The following is an 18,033-nucleotide window of genomic DNA, read 5'->3' as shown; positions in this document are numbered from 1 at the left end:
TTATTTATTTAAATAACAGTACACAGCAAAACTGGAACAGTACAACAGTGAAACTAACACCTATATGTGATTTCCAGCAAATAGCCATAATGTTCTAATGTTTCGGCCACATTTTAGAGACCCTCATCAGGAAATAAAGCAAAAAAACATTTCTATCATTCTATGGAGAATACTGTTGTGTTTAAGATAGAAATTCCAATTTTTCAAAAAGATATTCGATACGTGTTGTGTGACAGAGTTTAAAGCATAAAAAATAAAAATTAATTAAATGCTTTTACATGGCATGATATTAAATAATAAAGTTAAAACCATTAAATTCTGTGTGAATCTATAAAATATTTCCATGCTTGCAGTATTGTAATGCCATCAGAGTTAATGCTAAGTCCCTTCTCGGCAATATAGATTTTTAAAGCCAACAAACGTACCGGTGAGCCTGTTACCGGTGTGCTTCTCGGAAAAAACAGACCCATTACAAATGTTTTTGAACTTGGAAGTTCTTCTTCAGGTAACTAATGACTGACTGTTAAACGAATGTGATTCAAATTAAAATCAAATTGGAACACCATTCAGAATTCTATTGCGTGGATATCGATAACGTCATTCAGGCATGCGTCCCTTTAACAACTGTAGATTATCGTAGATGGCTAGAGCGGTGAAGGGCCTTGCATGTAGAATATCAGCTATGTGTTCTTTCATTCTCACTTCAAGGGAGCGCTTGGTGGATCCTACATAGATCAAGCTTCTATCCCATCTATGGTCCATGATCAGGATGGTATACACACCCGGGAGTCGTTCTTTGTTGGGGGTGTTTTTTTCATCTGTAAAATGTCAAATATTGTAGCACATCTTCTATAGGTGATGCGAATATTCTTTTTCTTAGCTACCGCATTGTATAGTGATTTAAGGTACGATTGTATGTAACTGGGATGATGTTAGGTGGAACTTCGTTGGGTGCCTGGATAAGGTCTAGTTCTTTGCAGTGGTGCCATTTGCGGATCAATTTATGTGTGATCCCAGGATAACCAAGGAACATGGTTATCCTGGGAGAACACGTAGCAGATATTCTACATGCAAGGCCCTTCACCGCTCTAGCCGTCTACGATAATCTACAGTTGTTAAAGGGACGCATGCCTGAATGACGTTATCGATATCCACGCAATAGAATTCTGAATGGTGTTCCAATTTGATTTTAATTTGAATCACATTCGTTTAACAGTCAGTCATTAGTTACCTGAAGAAGAACTTCCAAGTTCAAAAGCATTTGTAATGGGTCTGTTTTTTCTGAGAAGCACACCGGTAACAGGCTCACCAGTACGTTTGTTGTTTTACTTTAACCCAGTGTTGTTTGATTTCTAAAGCCTCCAAGGATCATAAGTCGTGTCGATCAACTACCTTGTGTGAAAGTGTAGCTTCATCCCAGCAGAGGGAAACCTCAGGTTCGGCTGCAAAATGGGCAAGCACTATCTTGAAATTCTTCTTGGCCACATTGTATTTGTGGTTACATATTCTGGCTTGTGGGTATCTGTATGTGGATCCTATGTACAACAATTGCGTATTAAACTATCCATCTTGTAATGGGATATGGTATACACTTGGTGCTTTAGTGTCATTCATGCTGTTGTTTTCATTAGAATAAGAGGTGTAAAACGTTGAGTTTTCTCTTACACACTAATACCAAATTTAAATTCCTAGCAATCTTACAATAAAGTTGATGCAGGGACAGTTCATAACTTAAAACTACATGATTAAAGTCCCCTTTGTTAACCTGCATTTTGGTGGTATCTAAAGTAAATTGATGTGTGGAAGCCAGAGTATTGATTAAAGAATGACTGTATCTACATGCTTAATGAGCTCAGTTTTACTGTTGATGTCTGACACCTCAAAACAATGTGTGTATGCTCTTGTAACAAGGGCACGGAATGCAACTAACTTAAAATGTTAAGGGTCTACAGCAGTGGTTCTCAACCTTTTTTGTTGATGTACCCATTAGCCCATTAATTGTTTCTCAAGTACCCCTTATATTTTTGTATGTAAATTTTATAATTACTGCATTAGATGTATACAGCCCATATAACTGAGCGCCATGAAAAAACTCTAACTAACTAACTATAACTANATATATAAAAAATAATATAAATAAATTGAACGAATCAAATTAACAAAACAGAAATAAGTAAAATTCATCTTATACATCATAATTTTTAAAATCAGATTTATTTATATCATATAATCATTTTATCGAAACAAATCAATACCATTGGGAATAAAGGCTAAATAAACTATTAACTACGATCAATGCTTTTATTTCAGATCTTATTTCAAATGAATGTTTTCTTTCCAGAAACAAAGCAAACAAGTATTTAGCCCAATGTATTATGCCAAGTATTATGCCCATTCAGTAACCTTAAATATTGATATAATAAACTAAAATAGAAGCAAAAACATTAATTTTTTATAATAAATTAAAAACAACTTGTTTAAAAAAAATTAGTATCGCATACGTTTTGAGCAGATAACTTATTATTTACTAATAGATAAAAGTGATAAACAGTTTATGACATCATAAGGTATAATATTAGATAATGAAAATAAATTGATAAACAGTTGTACTGAATGTAAATGTCTTAAATTAGAAAATATCTTGTTTATTCGATGTTTATATGACATATGTATGAATATATATACCATATAACTTTTCTTATATACATATACATCAAAAACCATACGTATAGAAACAAACACAACCTATCTCCGATATCTCACAATACACTTGTCGACTCATCAGTTTGTAAAGAAAAACAAACACTTATTCATAACTAAGAAATATTTTAAAACTATCAAAATACATTTCTCGGATCAAAAGTTCTCGATAACTTTCACAACATAAACAGTAGGATTTTAGAAATTACAAAAATATGAGTTTTACTTCATTGGATTCTTCGTTCTTTAAAAATAAATATCTAGGCCCACTATAATAAGAAAATTGTTTATAATTTGACTTAACCTAAAGCTTTATATTTATGTGTAGAAAATGGAAAATATGTATATATTTTAAATTAAAAAAACTGTCTAAATAAATTTTATATATACACTGCTAGCTATTAAAATTGCTATACCATAAAGGCTGCACGTAACAAACGCGAAATTTACGTGAAAGATACATGTTGGGTACTCTGTACCGGTCAATTTGATCATGTCTTCCTTTCATTATACTGTATTTTCGAATATTTGTAATCTAATCATGTATAAAGGAGATACCTACTAAAGATAAATAATTTTTGATATCCTTGTATGCTATTTGTTACATAAAATTTTATCTAAAGCTTGTAAACAATTTGACATCATGCCGGCTCACATACGACAAGACTATTTAGGATGACAAAAGTATATTTTTCTATTAGAGAGGAAAAAAATGGTTTTAATAAATATCTCTTAATAACCCATGTTTCTAACCTCACCTATATTTCTTCTATATTCATAATAATAAGAGCGCTAGCAGCTCTGCACGAGAACATTCCCCTTACTAGAGTGCACCTCCATCAGTCGCATCCAAAACATCAATAGAGTAACTGTCTTTTTATTTTTTGGTAATCACCATAAACGATTTTTCAGCACAAATTGTCAAGCTCCAGGTATGCACGTCCTAATTGTATTGTTATATCAATTAATTATTAAATTATTGTTGCAAAATCTATGAATTTGTAAGATGCAATTTTATTTAATAACTTTGCTAACAAACAAGTAATGATTTCATGTGCGGCTTTCAAGAAAAATTCCGCTGGGCACCGTTACTTTTTGTTGCTTGTATGTTGTTTTGAAGGTTAAACGATTAAAAAATCCAGCTCTCTTATCCGAAATGGCCCATTTGTTATCTAGACCTCATTGTTTACAGGTAGTCACGACTTAGATTATAGGCCTGTATGTTGCACTCCACAAGAAATGTATTCTTTATTTCATGAAAATTTTGTTTTCTAAAATAGACCCGTTGCAGTTATTCTAACTGCTTCAACCATTGAGAAGCAGATAGCAAGTTAAAATATTTATTTTTATGGAGGAAGCGCTTGTGTCTTCCTACGAGTAAATAGGTCTAATTGCAGTTTGTGCAGCTGAAGATATGACAAATTGACTAAGTGCTAACAATTACTTTCGGCACTATTATTTTATTTAAAACTTGATTTATACGGTACTAGTGGGCGTTCTTTATAAATTCTCATGAGGCACGGTCAAAGGAACCGTGCCTCATGAGAAGCTGAATTACTAGAAACATCAGATATAATTGTATATATAATTATTCATATACATGTATATGTTAGACTTATATGCGTAAACAGATGTATTTTTAAACATTTTATATTAAAAATAAAAAGAGAAGATGGAAATTAAAATACTTCTTGTTTATACAATGTTTCTTTCAATAGAATATTACTTGGTAGGTTTACATAGCCTATTTTAATAAAAGTGTTATGAATGAAACGTGGATCAACTCAAATGTTCTAACTTCAAAAACAGCTGAATATTTTCATTCACTTGAAATTCTATTTTCAAAAATAAATACTTCAATTGTCATATGCAAAGTAGATTTTTACGTTTCGGGTGCACTTCAATATTTACTTTTATATTAGCATAACTTTTATTGTCAGTTACGTTCATTCAATCGCCAACGCTCTGCTTTCTCTTTCAAAAAGCTATGCCTTTATTTAAAATAATAAAATTTATATATTCTGCATGCTTTTGTCAATCAGTTAAGAGTAAAGTAATATAATATTTAGATCAATATAATCTAAAAGTATATAGTACATATATATATTCACTGTATATAGTAATATTCTTATTTCGAACAATATACTTTTAGATTATATTGATCTAAATATTATATTACATTACTCTTAACTAATTGACAAAAGCATATATATAGGCTATATACAATGACGGGATCCCGAAAATATTCCAGATAATTAAGGACATTTTTAAAAGGATGTAACGTATTTATACCTCTATATGGAGCGATTACTAATTTTTAAAATAGTTATACAAAGTTAGATTATGTTTGGTTTATTCGTAACGTGACACATGGGCGATCTGCCGAGGAGGAAATGCTTCCCGGGTGATCTTTTGTGGGAAACTAGCCCCCATTTAGATTTTACTAACGTAAAGAAAACCCGGAAAACTCCACGTGGTCAGCCCGTTGGCGCACGAGAACCCATGACCAACTACCAGTGTTCAGTAGGTTTATCCACTTGGCCACTGGTAGGCAAGTTAGGTTATGTAAAAGCGTTTATTTAGTGTATTAGTATTTGTTTTTAATTATTTATTATAAACGAGTCTGACATTCAATGGGTTTATAAGCTTCAAACGCGGAGAAGGAATGGATAAATAGGGTTTTTAACAGTATAAAAAACACTCTAACTTGAAAATAATGATGTGCGAAAGAAATCGCCCTTCTAAAGCCGGATGGTCGATGCAGGTAAGGTTTCATTCTATTGCACTGGGGAACCGGTGATCGAATCCATGCGAGCACCCTCAGGATTTTTTTATGTACTGTCCGCCCCGTCCCTCACCACTTTGACCTTCCGTGTGGACCTGGACGAACTCACAATTATTGGATATGATTAAATAGGTTTTTTTTTAGTACACACAAAATGGAAAGAGACAAAAATGAAAAAATATATATTTAATCTAGAAGAAATGAAAATAATTACAATTACAATTACGAACTCCTCTTGAGGAAAAGGGACGAGCTGAAATAAAAACACGCAACTCCTCGTTCATTTTTCAGAACATTTCTCAACAGTTTTCGTTTTCCGAACAATGTTTAAAATTTTGTATAGTTCGGAAAATTTCTAGCAGTTGTCAACTCTGGTTTGAACTCACTTATCAAGTATTTCATGTCGTAAGGGTTCGAATGGCTCTTGCCCACCAGTGGCCAAGCGGTTTCGTACCCTGAACACAGGGAGTTCGGTCGTGGGTTTGCGCCTGACCAGGACGGGCTGGCCACGTGGAGTTTTCCGGGTTTTCTCCACGTCTGTAACGCCTGAATTGGGGCCAGTTACCCTTAAAAAGATCTCCCTAGGCAGATCACCCAAGTGTTGCGTTGCCATAACTTAACAAAACAAAACAATCGAATGGCCCTGTTGCTATGAGATTGTTATGCGTGACACAAAATTATAATAAAACATATAAACGATATCAGTTTTTTTTCTTGGAGAGAATTTAATTTACAATAGAAACCTATCTATCAATATAATGAAAGTTTGAACGATAACATACTGATTCTAATTGTCAGAAAAAATAACGATTACAGAATTTGAATCTGGATCCTTTATGGTGTGCTATAGAAAAAAATCCAACAACAGTTGAGCAACTTCTCTGGCTATTATGAGATTTTATTTAAAAAAATAACATTTATATTATTATACAGTAGTCTAATAATAAATAAACTTGTGTGTGGCACCATCTGTTATGAGAATTTGTTATAAAAAACTTTTTATATTATTAATTATTATAAAATGGCAAAGGCTTAATTTTGAGAGTAGTTTTAGTTTTATAAAAAATTGCAAATGCTAATCACGAGTAAAAGCGTCATTAAGTCCGACCTCTCTCTAGATATGACACATGTCACCCCTGTATCTCTCTATCTCTTAACCTTTAATTAATCACTAAAATTTAATAGTATCAATGTCCCCTATATACAAGTTACCATGCCAAATTTCGTTTTTTAATCTTTATCCTACCCTAAAATATCAAACGAAATACAAGCGAGGTAGAGATAGAATAGAACGAGATAGAGATTTCAAAAACTCGAGGTTCAAGTATGATGCGATTAGAAAATTATAACAGCCTGGAAAGTAAAAATTTGATACTATTACAATTATTTCCCGCGTTTCTTTTTCTGTTATAACAGCCGGGAAAGTTAAATTACTTATGATATGACCATAAGGCTCCTACACAAAAAATTGTATTCAAATCTCATCTTTCGTTCATCCAGAAGCATATTGTTTTTCAGACATGTCTGTAATTAACAAGATTGAAACCAGCCATATAACCTATTATGAACTGTTATCTTGCTTTATAAATTTTGATTCTATGCTTCACGGAATTAGGTCTTATCCCAAAGCAATTTTTGCAGTTTGGATCATTCGTTTCTTTGCTAGATATTCAAGTAAGTCCCAGATGAAATAAAATAGAACTTAGTATTGTATTTGTTTATAGGGTTTTCATTTTTAATTTTATTCTTTTTTCAGTGTCTTATTCAGTTCAATTGATATAATTCAATATAATTTTTACTCTAGTTATAGTTCCGTGAGTCTCAAGAAAACTGAGAAACTCGAGGTTTTGAAAGCTTAATCAAAATCGATTAATTTCAAATGATAAGATCCGGTTAAAATTAGAGTAAGAAAAGAAACCTTTTATAATTATTTACAAAATTAATTAATATGCAAATTAGTCATTGAATTGGAATTTTATCTTCCTTGCTAATCGAAAAAACTTCTGAATTCCGGGGAAATACTTTATTAAGTCATTTGAAGGCATTAATTGTAATAATCTGGATCTGTCCTGTAGAAATATTTCTATTTAATGTTCTTAATTTAGACAAAAAAAAAAAAAAAAAAAAATCAATGCCTCTAAATTACCTGTAGGATATATATAATTGAATGTTAGATATTTTTGTTGAATATAAATATAGGTCTTTGCCAAAAATATAACTGCATGATTATAATTAAAGATAAAGAATTTGGAGGGAATGTATTGAAGGAAAAGTCGATTTAGAGATGTTTTATTTAGTTGACATACATTTCATACTGGTTAATAAATATAAAAGTATATGAAAGTATCTGCAAAACATTCAGTTCAAGGCCGATTAAGCCACTATTCTATCCTATCAACCTCGGATTTTGTATCTAAAAATGAACGATAACGCATATCGTTAATTTTTAGAGCAGGGTCTATCATATCCGATCCGAGAAAATGTTTTAAATATATTAATCAAAATATGATACATTTACTACGAGTGTTAATCGTATAATTAATCAAACGGTTAAGTAATTATTTAAGTATTTCTTCAATTAATTAATTCATACCTTTATTTTAGATTTTTTAAAAAATCAAACTGTTGCAATTCTTTCTTATAATTGAATTTATTGCATTAATTAATATTTTTATCAGGTTAATTTGAACTTTGTACTGAGAATTATCTAAATAACCATTGTCCCATACTTTGAGTTTTTACAATATCTGAATTATTCATATAATAAATTCTTTTACAGATAACAATAATCAGTTTAAAATATCAATATAAATATCAGCTTATGCTTTATTGCTAATATAAATTTATTAATATACACATATATTATATATACACTTATTATTACAGTTATATATAAATAATGTATACGTATATTATTTTAGTAGACTATATTTTTACTGTAAAGAGAGAATAATACTTATAAATTTATAAAAACAATTTGTACTAGGAAAAAACTTCTTTATAAATTCAGTTAAAATGTTATAAAAGTTCGTTAATAAAAGAACTTTAAGAGTAGATCTTGCTTCATCGCAAAGGTTGCGATCGAAAAAGTCGAAATACATTAATCAATGTTTCGTCATCGATCACGTCATGTTGACGTGTATCTACGTCACTATGACGTATCGAGCACGCTTATATTAGCGGCTGAGTAGATTCGATCAGTTTCAACCGGAGGTCGAGTGAGGCTTGACCATGTTTCATCAGGACGTTTCTTGTGACAGTTTACCTTTGTTAATAACCAACAATTTAGCATATTTTCGAGAAGATCCGACATCTTTATCCCCGAGATACGTTGATGCTTTAAATCTGATGTTGGAACATTATCAATGGATTTCCGTTCACGTTGACAGTTTGTGTCAAGTAGTAATGAATTTCGATTTCGACGAGAAAACTCCAGGCAATGGCTATAGAAGTTATTTATATATTCTAAACAGCCATTTAAATTCTTGTTGGAAATTATGCAAGACTCTCGTAATGCATAGAGAGTCGATATTCTTTCGATCCGAACATTATTTAAAAGAATTAGAAGCTCATACGGGTGTGTTCGGAGGATTGAGAGTTACTCTTGCTTATCTTTTTAAGATGCTGGTTAGGAGCAAAAAAGGCGAATTGTTTACCTGCGATGGACATTTGACAGCTACTGAATTATTGCAGGAATATTGTAATATTGATCAGACAGGCTTTTATGGCAGGTGTCATGGTTTCTATGTAAGTTCAAAATAAAATTGACTATAATTATTAAGATTCTTTATATAAGAGTAGTGGAAAATTTTCTGAACTAAATTTAGAGTAAATTTACAGATAAGATCTTCTAAATGAAATCTTTTGGTAAGCTTATTTTTAATAATATTGGTTTAAATGTATGGAATTGTGTATAGTTTTCTTTATCAGTTATATACAAATCTTTCATATATCTATTATAAAATGCTATACATTCCATATGATATGATACACGAATATTACCGAATCACTTAATCATTTTGATGTATGTGTGATAATATTGATATCATATTGAAATAAAGATATTGCATACATTTTAAATTAATTCAAAAATTTTTAAAAGTATACAAATATACAAATATTTTATAAAATTTAAGTAACATTTTAGTTTTCAAATTTTGCAAAATTAATTCAAAAGCCTTGTATTTCTAAGTAGTATACTTCAAAAGTATGAATTGCATTCATTATATTTGTTTTGTACTAACAAATATAATGAATTGTAAGTTAAAAATGTGTTTATGGTGTAAAATTGAATTAATAATGATGATTGAAGCAATTATTTATGAAGTAAAATCAAGAAAACAATACCAAAGTGAGGAATAATAATTGCTGAAAATTTTCAAGTAAACAGGTTTATGATTTAAAGACCAGTTAAGTTAAATTAGATATTTCTTTTATATTTAAGTTAATGATTAAAGTAATTTGATAGATTAAATTTATGAATAAACAATAGCTTATCTTTTAGTGTCAAATTTAAATGTAAGTTAATGTTTAAGTGTAGAAATGCTTTATAAAAAATTCAGTACTTATCTATAAACAAAATTGTTTGTAATTTCTAGACTAAATATTGAGGTTTTCTCCCCCTGTATTTTAAATATAATAAACCAGCCCTTTTCTGGAAACCCAGTTAAGCTAAAAATTTTCAGGATTGACTTACTTTTTATTAAAAAACAACAGATATTTGAATCATAGTGGAGAGGATTTTTGCTTTAAAATTCAGTCAGTTTATTGCTTTAATCATATTTTTCATATTTTGTTGCTTAAAATTAAAATATTGTCAAATTGGATCTTTACTGCTTTTTGGGAATATTCTAACTAACAAATTTCTAACCTAAGCATTTTCAAGCTGACAAGCCCATAATCAAAGGCTGCATTTTGCTGAATTTAGAATATTGAACATATCTACAATAATTTCAAAAGATTTAGAACTGGACATTTGAATATTATCAGTTTAAATACAAAATCCAAATGTAAAAACTTGTCATTATCTGCAATTTAAAATTCTTTTATTTATACTTAACAAAAATAAACTTAAGTGTGTTGATATTTGTCCCTAATAAGCTGTTCTTTCTGTTTTCTTTCTTTACGCACTTCCCTGCGGACCATTTCCACTGCATTAGAAAGGGAGTCAAGCCCTTAATGTTAATTATCTTTTCTTCCAAATCCCATTTATAAATTCATAATTTCTCTGCTTGCCAGATATTCTATTTTCCCAATTTCCAGAAAAATATATAAAACATATGTATATAATTCATTCAGGAAACTATAAAATAAAAACTGAATTTAATAAATGATAATTATTATATATAATATTTTGTTTATAGAAACTTAATTGTAGAACTGTGACTTTTATATATTTTAATTACCATATTTCTAATATAGATTATAATGTTTTTAAAGAAATTCATAAATTTTTATTAATAAATAACAAATTGAAATAACATAAAAATTTTTAAACAAAACTTTATTATATAGCATAAATAAGAGTTTTATTAATAGGTTAATTTTTATTTTTGCAGTATTGTGAATCAATGAGGAAAACACTCAGAGGTGTTAATGTGATTCTAGCATCTTTTAGTGATCTCTATCAATTACCTGGAGGAGCTGTATCACATGCAGTAGCATCAGTTGTTAATGGAGGAAAATATATTGTGAATCCTGAATTACGTGCTCAACAAATTGTATATGTTGCCCAAAATGCCTCCGTTGAATTTCTAAAAGCATTCTGGAGTTTAAATGAGACTCAGATGATGAAGGTTAATTTTATAGTTTTAAATTACATTTAAAATGCTTTAATCAGAATTATTTAAGAATATATTTAAATTTTTCATATTATTTATTTATTATAAATATATTATACTAATTATTACTTTAAAAATGATCATCTGTAATGTCGTAATAGAATTAAATGAGTTTTGAGTAGTGTTTTTTTATTAAGTAAAGATGTTCTTATTTTAGACATATCAGCATATTCATTAGATTAAATTTTATGGGTAATGTGATTTTAATCAACTCTGTTTCTGATTGTAGATAATTACTGTAATTTCCAGTGAGTATTTGTTTTAAGGTTGATTTTAAAGTGGTTGCAGATTACACACTGTTATGGATTATCTGACAGTTTTAAATTACATTTAAATGAGCTCATCTAACAGCTTTCATTCATCTGAACTTACTAAGAGTGTGTTTTAGAATCATCTAAAATCCATTATGTGCTTCACATATTCATTTGCTATTAGTTTTTCTGCAAATCACCAAACACACATGTATACATATGCCTTACCTTTAGTTATCTCCCAATTTTTCTATATCAATTAAACTTATTAGACACACCTGCTTAAACTTGTATCTTGAAAGCTAATAAATTTCCAGTAGTTTCCCCTTTCTAAATAATGAATTTAAAAGAACTGTTAAGAAGCCCTTGTTGATTCAGCATATCTTAATTCTCTACAGGGGTTAAGAACTAAGCAATCAACTCTTGAACCAATTTTGTTGATATTGTAAATTTCTTAGTAAAAGAAACAACAATGATGTTAATGAAAATTACTTTATTCACCACTTATTTATTCTTCTTCTGGTGTGGGAATCATTTCCATCAAAATTTGCACTGGTGAAATGGCTACCTCAAACCTCAAATTTATCTCCATCCCACTTAGCTCTTTAATTAAACATCAGATATACTACAGATATTATCCACATTAACATTTTTTTTATGTAATTCATTTAGTTTATTTTAACATTTATTACATATTTATAGTCTATTCAACAAAAGATGAACTTTTCAAGATAGTTTTGATGAGCAATTAGTCTATTAGATAATTAGATGTGTGACTTGATAATTACAATGCTAGTAGGCTATAAATTCTTGCTCTTTGCAATAAAGTAAATTTTTACTAATAAAATAATTATAAATGTTTAAAATGATATCCCCAGCTTGACTGTGTAATACTTCACTTTGTTTACATACAGCATTACTTTTTCCTACTTTACTAACAGAAGTGAAGATGACATTATTACTATTTTAAATATTTGTAGACTTTTCCCTCATCCATGGATTGAATGTGTTGCCATTTTCATGAAAAGTTTTTCTTCAAGATTCCTTTTCAATGTGAAGTGTTTTGCATTTGTCTAGGCTAAAACTATTTGGATATCAACAAAGTATGTTAAGTCTAATATTTGCTTGTGTGATGCATTTTTTTTTTTTTGTATCATCCATGTTCATGAAATGAGATATGTATTGTGTTTTGTTGTTGTTTTTTTCAATACTTAATGCACTTTAGGCAGTTTTGCTTCAAATATTTTGTTCTTAGAAATAGAGCATTCATTTTGTAATTAACAATATATGTTAAAACAGTATTGTTTAAAAATATGCAACACAATTTAATTGTTTATAGATTTCTTAAATATAAGCTAATGAGAATATTACATAAATTTATGTTGTAAAAGCATAATCACAACACAGTAGAATCCCAAAAACTTGACTCTCAACAACTCATCATGTCATTCAAAAACAAAATAAATGTAATCTAATTTTTAAATCTCTAACTTAACCATAGGATCAAACAAGTTATCATTCTTCACCAGCAACACTTAATTATATCATCAATTCCATGTGTTAACAAAGAATATACAGTGGGTGATTGGTTAACAAACAGTTCAGATAGCGAACAAATTGGATAATGAACACTTTCGTGAAATATTTTTATGATCGGACAATGAACACATGTTTGGATAATGAACACTTTACTGAACAAACATAAAAAGAAGCGACAGAAAATAACAAATACTAATTGATTTTCCCTTGTCTTCAGGTAACAGTTCGAAATTTTTTGGAGTGTGGGAGACATCAACATCGACACTCAACCCAATACTGATCAGATAGTATTCCTCCGAATTTTGAAACTCTCCCTTGTGGAATTACAAGGAAGATCCTTTTCTTGAAAAACAACATCAATATTAGCATTTTGAGATGGTATATAATACATGCTTCCATACCCAGCTTTTTGTTTACTTTTCTGACAAATAATTTTTTATAGCCTTTGCGAGACTGTCGGACAGGTACTTGTTAAGTTTTGCGTCGGGGTTTATTTATGAAGGGTGAAAGTTTAACTGTCCCATCAGATATTCATTAATGTTTTAATACCAAATTTCGAATTTCATCTGGACCTTGCATTTAAATAATTTTTTGTGGGCTAGTTGATTTCTGTTCTCTGAATTTTTGTAAGTGCTTTTCTGAACTTTTTATTTAAAAAAGAAACTGATAATATTATGGAGCCTAAAAAGAGGAGTGTCAAGAACTGTGCTCACTGTAGAAACCAAGTAAAAGATAATAGCCAAGGTAGAGAGTGGCACAAGATGTCTGATGTTGCTAAGCAGTATGGCTTGAACAGGTCTACAGTAGGCACAATCTTAGCTATGAAAGATATATCAAGAAGTCTCAAGCTGCTAATGGAGTAAAGAAAATCAAATCTGAGAAATAAAGAGCATTTTAGAGCTCGTAATGGAACTTGAAACTGATCTGACGACAGAAGAATGCCAAGAACTCTCAAATGAAGAATACCAAGAAACTCAGCAAGATGTTTTCTTTTGAAGAAGAGGAAGATGAAAGAGGACCAATGTCAACATCTGCTACTAAAGATCTTTTGAAGAAGTGGGAGGATGTCAGAACAACAATCATCCAAGTGGCATCCAAACCAGAATAAGATTAATGGTGTTGGGGATCTCTACAATTACAAAACTATTAATTACTTCTGAAAAATCCTGAAGAAAAGAGAAAAGCAATCGACATTGGACAGATTCTTTAACCCCAACAAATAGAAAGAATATGACTAATAAAAATGCAAGACTGCATATATATGTATTTTTACTATTACATATAAATAAAGGTAGTAAAAAAGTATATATTTTTTTATTTTTTGGAGTCTCTGGAACAAATTAATCAAATTCCCATAAAAACCTATGCATCAAAAGCATTTGCATCAAAATATCTGAGTCCTGCATTGAACCAGAATATGTAGTACAAGTAGTAAACTTTATAAAAATGGCCATTAAAGACAAGATTTTTCAAAAAACTATGTGAAGATATGGGATCTGAGCACACGTCTTTGTTGTACTATAGAACTTCGAGAAATTACAAAACATTACCACAAGAGAGCGATGGCTCTCTCAAGATAATGTTTTGTCTTGTACGTTTGAACTGCAACAGGAAATTTATATTATTCTTAAAAGGAAGACCACGAGTATGCTGAAAATTTTGTGATTGAAGATTTTTTGGTGAAACTAGCATACTTGTGTGATATGTTTGAAAAGCTGAATGCTCTGAATCTTTCCCTGCAGGGAAGCAATATGTACCTTTTAAAGTCAATTGAGAAAATTTTAGCTTGTTTTAAGAAAAATGAAAACTATGGAAAAGAAAAATAAATGAAGATGGAGGAAAGGATGTTTCCCCTTTTTGCAACAGTGTTTGACTAACAACAGAGTTGATTTCTCTTGAGGTATGAACTAAATTTTTGAAGAACATTTATCACAGCTTATCACCTGGTTTGAGAAATATTTTCAAAATGATAATGTTGATAAATTTGCTTGGATTCAAGATCCATTTAATGCCAGTGCTCCATCTGAATTTGATGCTGCAGAAGAAGAGAATGTTATTGAGTTGTCTTGTGAAATACATTGAAAACAAAATTTAGCAGCATGAATTAACTGAACTTTAGATATCAGTAAAAGATGAATATCCTTTTTGAGTGGTACACTCGGAGAATCTTAATTTCATTTGTGACTTCTTATTTGTGTGAAGCTGAGTTTGTCGCTGTGATAAAAATTAAGTATTGCACAAAAATCAATGTGGAGAAGGAAATGAGGGTGGATGTGTCCAGTTTGATTCCAAGGTTTGAGAAAATGTGCGTTGATCAACAGGCTCATCCATCTCACTAATTATAATTAATTGAATTTGTTCAATTTCAATTTTTTGTTACCTTAAATACGTGTTTTATTTAACGTCCTAACTCTGTAATTAAAAAGATATTGGCTATTTCACTATTTCATAAATTGTATTAATACTTGTTAGAATTTGACATAGGGCACCTTGGGAAAATCTGAATTTAGCAAGGGCACCAAGAATCAAAAAAGTTTGGGAACCACTGCCGTAGACTAAAGTCTTAATTTTTCTGTTCTCATTCATTCTTGTGTCCAAACAGTTGAAGCTTTTGTTGTATAATTTTTTGTAAGAGATTCTTTTTTCATATATATCCTATTATAAAGTTCTTTGTGACTTTCTGCATCCATCCTATTTGTAAGATCTTTCTGTAACAGTGTCTTTCAAATGCTAATATTTTTATTTCCATATCTTTTGTTATTAACTATGTCTCACAGGCATACAGCATGCAGGAGAAGATGCAGGTGTTCAATACTTTTAATTTTGTCTGCAAACTAATTGTTTTACTTTTCCAGATTTTGTCCATTGCTTTCAAATTTGTTTTTGCCTTGGCTATTCTAATCTCTATTTTTTTTTGCAATTTAGATTATAGGTTAGTTTGCTTCCTAAATATGTAAAGCTCTCTAGATTTTCAATTTCTTTCCCATCTACTAGGATGTTTCTTGTCATGTTGTTATCACCAAATATCATTGTCTTAGTTTTTTTGCTATTGATAGTCAGTCCGTATCTTTACATCTGCTTAATGAAGAAGGAAAATGTTTTCTCTAGTTTTTCTTCACTTTCTTCAATGATAACTAATCTGCAAATCTCAGGTTATTTTATTTTACACCATGAACTGGTGTTTCCCAGCATCTCTTGCATCATCTTATCCATGACTCTTTCTAAGAGATTTATGAAGATAGTTAGGGATATAGAATCTCCCTGTCTGGTGCCTCTTTTTGGTTTGAACCAGTTTCCTCTCTCCCCATGCAATTTCACAGCTGCTTCTGCATTATCATTAATATAACTTAGTGGGTTTATTAGTTCATGATCCACTCCATAAGATTTTAGCACTGCCAAGGTGGCATTTTGGTCTATGCTGTCAAATGCCTTCTGAAAGTCCACAAAGCAGGAATAGATGTTTTTCTGCTTTCTTCTTGCCTTTTCAACTAATAGCTATAATGTTAGTATCTGCTGCATTGTACTTCTCTTTCCTGAAACCTGCCTGTTCATCTGCTAAATGTTGTTCCATCAAACTACTTAGTCTCTCCTTTAAGATCATCATCAGAATTTTTCTTGTCTGGCTTGTTAGAGCAATCATTCTATAATTTTTGCACTCTAACATGCTGTCTTTCTTATATATTGTCTCCAATACTGATTTTGCCCATTCTTTAGGTATCTTTCCTTGTTTCCATATCTCATTGCACACTTGGTGTATCTCATTAATTAAGCTTTCTCCTCCATGCTTAATCATTTCTCCTGTGATTTTGTCATGTCCGGGACTCTGTATTTTCTTTTAACCATTTCACTGCTCTTTCAACTTTCTCCCTCATAATATCATTTCATTTTCAACACTTGGTGGCAATATTTTCCTTAATTCATCTAATAGATTCTCTAATACATCTGTATGTAACACTTCCTTGTATAGTTCAGAGCAATAACTTGTCAACCTCTGTAGGACCTTTGCAACTAAAATCTCTCCCTTCTGATCTTTGATTGCCATTTGTTTTGGTTTCCATTTCTGGTTGACATTTTTGATCATCTTATATACTTCTCTAGTCTTACATTCTCCATAACATTTTTCTATGCTTCTACACTGATCCTCTAGCCATTTCATTTTATCCATCCTGATTTTTTCACTTCATTGCACTTTACCTTATACAGTACTGTTTTTCCAACTCTTCAGATATGTCTCTTCTAAGTCTAAGTGCTCTTTTCTCTTGGACAAGCTTTAGGGTCTCTTGTGTGATCCATTTCTTGTTGATTTTTTCCTCTTCTGGTAGGGTCTGCTCAATTGCTTCTCTTTAATGCCTTTGTTATTTCTTCCACTCTTCCATCTTGTTTTTATCTTCTCAAGTGTATTTCTATACAGTATATGCTCCCTATTTTTTCATTTTTTAGCTTTGAAATGTCTCGCATCTTTTGGAAATGTGCATTAACTTTCCTCTTCAGTTTTATCTTTATGTTTGCAATGACTAAGCTGTGATCAGAATCTATGTCGGTTCCCTGAACAGTTTGACACTGCTGAACAGATGTTGACCATCTCCTTTGGATCAAAATCATGTCAATCATGTTTCTTGTTATTTCATCACTTGATCTCCATGTCATTTTCTACGGTTATTTTGCTGGAATTTGGTGTTGCATATCATTAAATCTTGATCCAGGGCAAATTCAAGCAGTCTTTCCCTTCGTTCATTCCTTGCTCCATATCCATACTTACCCAACCTTTCCTACTTGCTTCATTATTATTTCCAATCTTAGCATTCCAGTCACCTCCAATGATGATCATATCTCTCTGCAGTGTTTTCTCTATTATCTTGCATAGATTTTTATAGAAAAGTTCAGTCTCCTTTTCACTGCTATCTGAGGTAGGTGCATA

General features: G+C 30.7%; 1 protein-coding gene across 1 annotated transcript in view; it reads left to right on the top strand.

Annotated features, from left to right (window-relative positions):
- The first annotated feature begins 8,541 nt into the window (after nucleotides 1-8,541).
- Nucleotides 8,542-18,033, top strand: part of LOC111613708 (hormone-sensitive lipase-like) — a 57,765-nt gene continuing 48,273 nt past the window's right edge. The window contains exons 1-2 of the mRNA XM_023355047.1: nucleotides 8,542-9,232; nucleotides 11,044-11,280. Of these exons, the coding sequence (XP_023210815.1) occupies nucleotides 8,717-9,232; nucleotides 11,044-11,280 (753 nt within the window). The 5' untranslated portion in view covers nucleotides 8,542-8,716. The remainder of the gene's footprint in view (nucleotides 9,233-11,043; nucleotides 11,281-18,033) is intronic.

This window comes from Centruroides sculpturatus, unplaced genomic scaffold (genome assembly GCF_000671375.1).
Source record: "Centruroides sculpturatus isolate CEXI.00-Female unplaced genomic scaffold, Cexi_2.0 scaffold1782, whole genome shotgun sequence".
Taxonomy (NCBI): Eukaryota; Metazoa; Arthropoda; class Arachnida; order Scorpiones; family Buthidae; genus Centruroides; species Centruroides sculpturatus.
Note: the sequence above shows the minus strand (reverse complement) of the source record. Positions and strands in the feature narration are given on the sequence as shown.